Source organism: Lissotriton helveticus, chromosome 6 (genome assembly GCF_964261635.1).
Source record: "Lissotriton helveticus chromosome 6, aLisHel1.1, whole genome shotgun sequence".
NCBI lineage: Eukaryota > Metazoa > Chordata > Amphibia > Caudata > Salamandridae > Lissotriton > Lissotriton helveticus.
Window position 1 is genome coordinate 1,171,933,601 of NC_136067.1, and position 10,547 is coordinate 1,171,944,147.

Below are 10,547 nucleotides of genomic sequence, written 5' to 3' on the forward strand. Positions count from 1 at the left end.
TTCATATTTCAGCAGAGCCCTCATGTATCAGTTCCACTAGGCCATCTTGGCTGGCCACAACCCCCATCGACTGATTTGCTAACATAATTGCCACATTCTACAAGGTCCAACAATCTATCTCCACCTTCTGGATCTACCCTCCACCCCCCCCCATCTTGGGACAGTCTTGGCCCTTCAGATTGTTTTTTTTTAAAACCTATTTTATTCGTCAATTTGCATATACAGCGCAGAGCTCTGCACACCAGAGGAATCTGCCGAATCAGACCATACTTAACCATGAAAGCAATCGACGTTTGTTTACAAAATCAACAATGCTTAACCAGGACACATTGAATGATGTAGAACCCCCCCTCAACTCCCTCCCCCCTCACTCCAACCCCTTAAGATCACACTAAGTCCACATAATCTTGTCCACAGCCTTGATGTAAAATGTTATATTCCTGGCATGAGAACACACATCCCCCACGACCCCCCCTCCTCTCCGTCTATATAGACCCAGATACTTAGCCCGGTAAATGAGGCTCCGCTACCGGCTCCAACCATAGGCCTCGATACTCCTCCCATCATTGCCATATTTTATAATGTTTGCACGGGCATCCTCTGGCTACAAAGATAGGTTGTTCCAGCCCCATGAAAAAATCCAATCCATTTTTCCAGACAGCCACCGAGGGGGCCCGTGCCGCCTTCCACACTTTAGATGTCTCGCTTCGCCAGTGTGAAGCCTAATAACATGAGATGTCATTTGTAGACGTTGCTACCTATCCCCTTCATAACATAAAGCAGGGCCAACTGCGGCGTACGAGGAAGCTCCCACACTAGAACCTCAGAAAGGCATGTAAATACCCCCCTCCAGAAGCACTCCAGAGATGTGCACCACCAGACCATATGTATGAATGTGTCCTCCTCCCGGGCACATCAAAGACACTCTGGGGAAGCGATCAGCCCTGCCCGCCACAACTGTGCCCTAGTAAAGTAGACCCTGTGGAGATATTTGAACTGGATCAGGCGGAGTTGCATTGCTATAGTCGCCCCACGCGGGGCTGCCAGGGCCTCCACCCAGTACTCCTCCTCCAGACTGCCCATATCTCCCTCCCAGTCCCCCCCGGAGCTTTTGGAGTGTGGGGGAGCAGTGAGTGACCAGGGACTGGTAAAGTCTGGAAATCTTCTTGTGTTGTAAGTCCCCCATAAAAGCTTTCGCTCCCAATGGACTAAATTCAGGGAGGGACTCCAGTCCAGACCCTGCAGGCTGGGGGACAGGGTGTGGTGGAACTGAATATATCGATAAAATTGCGACTGTGGCATGAGGAACTCCTTCGGGAAATCCCGGAATGGCTTTAGTGTGGAGTGTATACCAATGTCGTCCCATCCCCGAAAACCCTGAAGGGCCGCCAATTGAGGCAGGGGCCCGTTATTCCACAAAGGGGTCTCCAGAGTCAGGGTATTCCACCAGCCCATACGCCTGCCTCTAAATCGAAAACAACACTTGTGTGTCCGATGGCAACATACCCCGCAGCTGCGCCGAATACAAAAGTGTGTGTAGTGTGTGGCATCCCATAAGTTGTCGTTATAGCACATACACCGGGTCACCCCCAATCACCGTACCACCACTCATTAAGGACCAGCAAGTGTGAGACCTGGTAGTAGGAGAGAATATCTGAGGATGCAAGACCGCCACAGTAGGTGGACAAGAATCATGTACGCAGTGCTACACGCACCTTTCCCCCCTCCCACAAAAACTGCCCAAGCACAGAATTTACCAGCCGGAACCATCAAGGCGGGATCGGGTATGGGTGATTCTGTAGCTGGTAGAGAAGCCGGGGAAGCGCCACCAGCTTGAATATTGCTGATCTACAGAACAATGTCAGGGGCATACGGGACCGGGACCTAATGTCTGCATGAACCCGCTCCCACACTGGTGCCAGGTTCTGCTCCCAGGCAATTGCCGGTACGTCCAAGGGAAACACCCCCAGATATTTCAAGCCTCCTGCTGCCAACTGGACCGAGGCGCCCACATGCCCATTCTCATCCGATCTCCCAGAGCCCACAATGTGGATTTGCAGGGATTCATGTACAGACCCGACGTCTCCCCAAAGATCTGCATGATATGCAGGAGCCGTGGCCCCGTCCTGTCAAATGCTGTAAGAAAAAAGAGGACATCACCCGGGTATAGCGCGATCCTATCGGACATGCCCGGGGCCCATTCGAAGCCCCGTACCTGTGCATCATTGCGCACCCATGCCGCCAAGGGCTCCATGGCTAGGCAAATAAATAGGTAGACTGGGGACATCCCTGCCGTGGCCCTTTCAGATTGTTTGGCATGTCCAGGCGTCCAGGGACAGGGTTTCTAGCATTGGAAACTGAACTGTCCATTACAGCCCAGAATACGAAAAAAGACACAATACCAAAACAAATGACAAATCTCTCAAATTTTGATTGACATATATACCCATACAACTTACTTGTGGGGTAGGAGGATGTTGTTGGTGTAGTGTCAAATACTGCACTCTTTCTGGGTACTCCTGAGGCATTGCAGGCTGTGAGCATTTCAAAATCATGATTGCATGAAGGAAGTATATTGCTTATGTCTTCGCAATCGCCTAATCTCGTACGAGGAACTTGGTTGGTTCCTGGGAGTCCCTCTAGAATTGTCTCTAAAGAACAAAGAAAAATATTTCATTAGGAATGAACTAACACTCATTGCATCCATTTTTTACATTATAAGAAAGGAATAAACCAGTACCAAAATTACTTGAGAAATGATGGTTAGCAAATATATATATATATATATATGTATGTGTATATATATATTCACTGAAAAAACCATAGGTTATAGACCATATATAGTTAGGAATTAGCATTTACAAAACCTTATTTTACTCACACAAAACCATTGAAATTCGCATATATATATAGTTGTACTAACTATATATCGCGCACCCGCAATCCACTGCTGATCATGTCACATATTACATCATTCATGACATGGTCAGTGACATCACTGATGACATCACTGATGACATCACTGATGACATCTCAAATGACATCACTGATGACATCTCAAATGACATCACTGATGACATCACTGATGACAACATCCAGTGACTGTGTATTTCTGTAAAGTTAAAATATGTCTTACATATTGAAGAATGAGTGGATGTATAAGTGTCTGGATGAAGGATTTAGTAGGTGCATGACTGACTGTATGAGTGAGTGATTAAATGTGTCTCACTGAGTGCATGGGTTAGTGACTAAACTGTCTTAATTTGTGCATCATTATGTCTGTTGTTCTGTAAACTGCTGCATGTGTTGATCAGTAGCTATATGAGTAACTATATGGGTTATTGATTGGTTACCCAAGTATTTGTATGAGAGACTGAGTGTGTGTGTGGGTGGCTGGGAGGTGTATGACTCTGTGCATAGATGTGTGAGCAGTTGATTCACTAGATGTATGGGTTCAAAAGTGCATGTGGAAACAGCTGTATGGGCGGTTGACTGTGTGCATGAGTGTATTGGTGAGTGAATGGATATCTCAGTGCTACATGTCAAAGTAAGTACATATGTAAAACACAGTACATGTGAGAGTTGACATATATAAATAACTGTGCATAAAGAGCTAGTGAATGTGTGAGTGGCTGTATGGATCATTGTGAACGTGTATCAGGGATTGTATAAGAGAGTAAATATGTTTTAGTATATGTTTGAATAAGTAAGGTGTGTATAACTGTATAGTTGAGAAAATGGAGGTGTGATTGATTCTTTGCATGACTGAGTAGGTGTGTGAGTAACTCCATGGATGAGTGACAGTCTGTGAGTGTCTGTTTACACTGAGTGTATCTAAGGTTATATTAGAGTCTGAAGAGGTTCATCGTATTATCACATGAATAATGTCATCAGTGATGTGCTCAGTAATGTCATCAGTGATGTCATCAGTGATGTCATTTGAGATGTCATCAGTGATGTCATCAGTGATGTCATTTGAGATGTCATCAGTGATGTCATCAGTGATGTCATTTGAGATGTCATCAGTGATGTCATCAGTGATGTCACTGACCATGTCATGAATGATGTAATATGTGACATGATCAGCAGTGGATTGCGGTTGCGCGATATATAGTTAGTACAACTAACTATATATGCGAATTTCAATGGTTTTGTGTGAGTAAAATAAGGTTTTGTAAATGCTAATTCCTAACTATATATGGTCTATAACCTATGGTTTTTTCAGTGAATTTTCAAGGTTTTGTAAATGCTAATTCCTAACTATATATGGTCTATAACCTATGGTTTTTTCAGTGAATTTCAATGGTTTTTTAATAGCAAATATCAGAAGGTTTACAATGTATACTTCTTTAAATCGAAAAATATATTTTATATGTTTTTAATATAATTTTTCATGTATTTTTTTTTGTTGTTGCGCTACCGGTCTGCGAACCGGGTAGCTTCCCGTTAGCTCAATTTGGTGCCGTGACTCGGTCCGCGAACCGGTAAACATTCCGTTAGCGCAACTGCCGCGTTAGAAAACAACATCGTGACGCATCGCGTAAGCGCGACGTATGGCGTTCTCGCTTAATGCGTCTTATGACGCGCCGCGTTAGCGCACCCGGAAGTGCTCCGGAGCGCGATCCGAGGCGCGAAGCGCAGCTCCCCGGAAGCGATCCGGGGCGCGGCGCGCATCGCGTAACTTAAGGGTAACAGGTCATGTGACTTGTTAATAAAACTTTTCATTGGTTCATTTCACTTTTGGTTTCCTAATGATGTAAGGCTAGGTCATGTGACCTAAAAATAACACTTTTCATTGGTTTAGAACTATTTTTTTTCCAAAATGATGAAAGCCCCCACCTTTTTTCTCACTCTGACTTTCAACTTTGTGAGAGGAAGACCTATTTTGCTTACTAAAAAATGGCTTCAGTAGTAGCTGCAGCTGGTGCACCCCCACCACCACCACCACCACCTCCTAGGAAGAGAGGACCACCTCCTCAGGTTATCCTTCAGCAAGAGGAGGAAGAAGAGCAAGAAGAGGAAGAGGAGCAAGAGAGGCAGTTTTTGCCTGAAGAGCCTAGGAGGTCCCATGTCAAGGAAAATTATATCTGGCAATTTTTCAAATATCCCCGGGGCCAAAAAAAAGTAAATGCCCGCTATGTTACCTGTCTTATCTGCAAAAAAGATCTGTCCAGAGGGACTGATAAGAAATACAGCTATGGCAATTACACCATGCATCGCCATATGGATAGGTGGCACCCTATAAATTATAGTGCTGCGCAGGTACGTGACCTGCAGGATAACCCCCGTCCTGTGGCCAGTACATCAAATCAAGAGGCAGTGACGGGACCAGAGGCGAGGGAGACGGTCCCAAATATCCAGCTGAAGTTTGGGAACGTGAAACAAGTGTGTATTTTGTGCGGCCAATTGATTTGCTACAGGGAGAGTAGCATAAATTTAATCAACACAGCTATTGACAATCATAAATGTCCAAAACGCCCCAGAAAATAAATGATCTTTTTTTTTTGTTGCTCCTGTTGAGCCCTTTATAATGAATCATTTTCGTCCCCCCCCAAAAAAAAAACAAAATAAATATAAAATCGTTAAAAAAATACAAAAAAAGTAAAGAAATGTTCAGAAAAATAATAAAAAAATATAAAACAACAAAAATAATTTAAAAAAAAGTTCTTTTCAGAACTACCTCCCCTTTATAAAAAATTGCTAGAATGTTTAGCACTCTGGCAACCTCTATTTCTTTTGATTCGCTTCCCGGTTCGCGCTCCGGTACGCGAACCGGAAGCGAACCAGAATAAAAAATTTAAAAAAAAAAAGAAGAGTAAGTATAAGGGAAGGAAACAGAGAGTAATGTTAAAAGAAAGACAGCTAGAGGGAGTAACACAGAGATACTGTTTAATAGATCTATTTACCGAAGAAAAGATGGAAGAGGGTATAATTGTGAAAAACAAAATAGATAAGGAAGTGAAAGAAAAAAAGGAGAGTAGAAGAATAATAAACAAGAGTTTCTTAGAGAATGTGAGTGAATGTTCAAATTAAGAAGAAAAACAGTAAAGGATGTGGAATGAGAGGTAGGGATAGAACCGGACTAAAAGAACAATCCTGAGGGAAAGTGTTAAGAAAACAGTGAGCGAAAGTAAATAGGAATAAAACAAGATATATGATAGTGACTAAGGTTAAAACATGTGGAATAACAGAGAGAAAAAACAGAAAGCAGAAAAGAAGAAGTGACCGAAAAGGAATGATTGAAACAGCAAAGAAATGTAAATAACATAGGGGCATATTATCAACACAGGCGATAAAATTATCGCTGCTTTTATCGGCAGAAAACTGCCGCTTAAGCCGCTTTTGCGGCAGAAAACTGCCGCTAAAGCCGCTTTTGCGGCAGTTTTCTGCCGATAAAAGCAGCGATAATTTTATCACCTGTGTTGATAATATGCCCCTTAGTGTGCTTGAACTACAGGGAGAAAGCATAATGAACAAGTAGTGAAAGAGTGATGAGTCAGAGATAGTGAGAGTAATAGAGACGGAGTGAGTGAACAGGAGTGAGGAACTATGAGAACAGAGGGACTGAGAAAAGGAGTGGAAGGAGTAGAGTAAGTAAGTAATAGAAAAAGGAATGAGGGAAGTAGCAAAGGCAGGAAACTGATGGTTAAAGAAATGAAGCAGTGAAACTAATAGAAGTTAAATGTGATAGAAATGTAACGAAAAGAGTACAAAACACTTACCTTATAATTGTCGTTAACTTAGTCACTTGTTATTTTTATACTTTCAATCTGTGAAAGAAACAACAAAAATTTGAAAAATATTAAAACATGTATTTAAAAATTATAAAAGAAAAGGGAAAAGATTGACAATCATCCAATTTTACAAAGAAATAAAGTTAGAGATAAACATGCAGAAAAAAAGAGAAAGAAACGGTGATGGACAGTCAGAGACAAAAAGAAATTGTAATAGAGTAAATTACTAAGAGAAAAAAGGAAGATACTTTCAGTGACAGAAAAGAAGGATAGAAGAGAAAACTAAATTGAAGTTGTGTAAGCTACTAAAAGAAAGTGAGTACGGTAAACTATATAAGGAAAGGGTGAATAAGGAAAAGAGAGTGAGGGAGAGAGGAGACAGAGGAAGTGAAGGAAAGAGTGTCAGATATAGACTGAGTGAGGCAACAAAGAAAGATAAATGAGTGAGGGTGAGTTATACTAACTAATTGCACCAAAAAAGGAGAACCCAAAAATATTTAATTTAGAAAACAAAGGGAGGAAAGATGGAAAAGACAAGCGAATCAGAAGGTCTAAAAGCTGGAAAATGGTGCAAGGGAGAAAAGAAAAAAGCAGAGTTGGATTAGGGAAACAAAGGTTGAAAGATAAGTGGAGTTAGAGAGCAAGGGTGAAAGAGAATAAAACAAAAGGCAATGTGAGTATGTAAGGAGGATTGATAGAAGGTAGTAAAAGATGAGTGAGCATGAGATAAGACGAGTACAAATTAAAATTAACTATACAAAGTACAGAATTAATTATACATGTTAAATGGTTTATTTTTGCTGTTCTCAGAATATATCAAATTTCACTAAAAAGAGTGAGTTGAAGGTATTCATCATATAACAGCGAGGAAAAAAAAACACAATCAAAATGATTGTGTTTAAAAAACCCATATAACATAACCAATCAGAAATCAGAACTCCTTAAAAGTAACTTACTTTCCATGACGTCGAAGGATATCCTATGAACAGCTTATACTCTGTTGTGCTGTTATTATTTTCAGCCCGCCACTTTCTGAAAGAAAAGCTCCATCGTTTTGACAAATATGTTACATACAATAAATGACTTCTCGCTCTCTACCGCACTTTTCCTCAAGGCCAAATCGTGTAAGAGCCATTTATAACTCTTGGAATTCTTCTAAGCAAATCCCGTCATTTTCTTTTTCCGTAACTTTCAGAAAGAAAACGTTCACGATCACTTTCACAATCCTGTACTAGTAATATCTCACCCTTCTTGCTCACTCATGTTCCACATTTCCTATGACATTGATACTGCTTACTATGAGGCACACTTACACTACCTCTATGACAACTACAATTATTTAATTCTCTACATCACTTTTAATCACAAAGCAATTTAAAACAGTACATAAAATTATATCAACTCCTAGAATCATTATAGGCCAGTTACCTACCCAAAATTGTCTCTTCTGAAAACAGAAAGTAAGAATATTTTTAAGTCAAAAGGCAACATTGTTTCATAGTCAAATGTGAATCATTTCCGAAACATGAGCTTTTTTTAAATTTTAAATAAGCTGTGTAATAAGCGGATGTTGTCAAAGGACCATCATTTCATATAATAGCTGCAGTTACAAATGTTCTTCCTAAAATCAACGACTGTGTAGCCACAACATTTGTAATTAAAGTTGAAAACTTACTTTCATCAGGTTTATATAGTTGGAATTTTAAAATGACATTATAACCAAAAGTTTGTACAAATAATGTGGACAGCATTGCAGACTTACATTACCTCTACTCCATGTTTTGATTGGCTGCTTGAATTAGCTTATTAAAAGAAACAGTTTTTCTGAACTCATTCAAAGTGCAGTTATTTTTCCATGACGTCAAGTGTTATGGTAAGAACACCGTTTGCTTTGGGAAATACTCTGTTGTCCTTTAACTAATCCGTGCCCACCACTTTCTGTAAGAAAACCTTTTTTCCAGGAACTACTTAAAACTCAAAAATAACTTTTGACTCTGTACTACACTTATCCTCAAGGGCAAATAGTGTAGGAGCCATTAGAACCTCTTGAAATTCCTCAGAGCAAATCCCGAAATTTCTACCCTAAAATTTTGGTTGTAAAAACACCAGGTAAGAATTTTTAAGGTCAAAAGGCAATCTTTTTTTGAAAGGTAAAACAGAATCATTGCAGAATGACCAGCCGTTTCCAGACTTCAAATAAGCTGTGTAATGTCCTGATGTTGTTGAAGGACCGTCATGATATATAATTGCTGCAGTTACAAAAGTCCTTCCTGATATTGACAACTGCGAAGCCACAACATTTTTAATTAAAGTTGTCAATTTTGTTCCATCAGGCCTACATCGTTGGAACACTAAAATGACATACTGGCCATATGTTCGTATAAATAATGTGGACAGCATTGCAGACTTACATTGGCTACACTCCATGTTTTGATCGGCTGCTTTTACTAGCTTATTAAAGGACACTGATTTACTGTCTGGCAAAGTTAAATATATAAATCTTTCAGAGTCTACACTAGTAGTACTTGATACCCTACAGTTCCCGCAGTCATGCTGCCATTGATAAGAAAGGCCAAACAGATGATCTACATCTACACCTTCATCTTGCAATACATCAAGCATATACATTAAAAACTCCTGACAATCTTGCTGAATATTTTTAGAGAATTGCGTTTGACCTGAACATTTGTCTAACAGATTTCGAATTTCAGACACACTTTCTATTTTTGTTCTATCAGTGCTACATTTCTCTAACACAGAATTCAACAAGCAGCAAAAACTTTGATCCGTATTGATCACAATCTGTTCTTTTAAAGTTTGTAGAGAAAAGACAACATTAACCACTACATTAGCATAGCAGTTGACACCAGAACTATTTTCAAATTGAAAACCAACAACATCTTCAACAGAATCCTTTTTCTTTCTGCTTATAATTTCAGGTTCATCGACTTTTCGTCTTTTTGCTACAACCTCTCTACTATTGGTCACATTTCTTCGTTTCCGGCCTACCACACGTTTCTCAAACAAAGGATATTGAGGCAAATGTGGCGCATACTCTCTTCTTCACCTATTGTATTCCTTAACACAATCTAGATCCGCACAAATGTTTGTGACATCACACTCAATCAAGTACAATCCCGATAAAGTTCTGACTCGTGACAATGCCACATATGCCATACCCTCCTTGAACACAGAACTGCCAATATTCACCAATACACTGTCTACACTTAAACCTTGCGATTTATGGATTGTCACCGCATATGCCAAGCAAACAGGAAACTGCTTACGGCGAACATATAAGTCTTTTACAAGCAAAAACCTAGCAGAGCAACGACCAATTAGCTGTACTTCCTCAATGCCATCAAATTTAATTTGTAAAAATTCAATTCCATCTCTATTTCTGTATTTCTCAAAATCAACAACATTACCCATTGACCTCTTTCAACATGTAAATTCCTTCTCAAAATGATACGGCAATTTAAGCACACATTCAGAGTCTTTTCAAAACCAGCAGTTTTAGATATAGTCTTCTCTAATGAATCCAATTTAGATTTCAAATTCTCAGACAAAATAATTGTTGCTCCCATATGCTCTATTCTGTCAATAGCTTCCAGTTTCACAATCTCTTGGTTTTCAAAATTCAACATTTTGTTGTTGAAGATGGCACATTCTGCAAGAGTTGGCATCAAACATATTCCAGATTTCTTCTCAGTAATTTTCCGAAAAATATTCTCTGGCACAACGTCTTCTTCTGGATACAAATATGACAGTAATCGTGCATGTAAAGCTTCTTTCCCATGCTCGGTCACTTTT

General features: G+C 40.0%; 1 protein-coding gene across 1 annotated transcript in view; it reads right to left on the bottom strand.

Moving 5' to 3' along the window:
* The window catches only part of LOC144763349 (A-kinase anchor protein 7-like), a 257,894-nt gene extending 255,253 nt beyond the window's left edge, over positions 1-2,641 (bottom strand). Inside the window, exon 1 of the mRNA XM_078648860.1 lies at positions 2,460-2,641. Coding sequence (XP_078504986.1) covers positions 2,460-2,544 — 85 coding nt within the window. The 5' untranslated portion in view covers positions 2,545-2,641. The remainder of the gene's footprint in view (positions 1-2,459) is intronic.
* Positions 2,642-10,547: the final 7,906 nt, after the last annotated feature.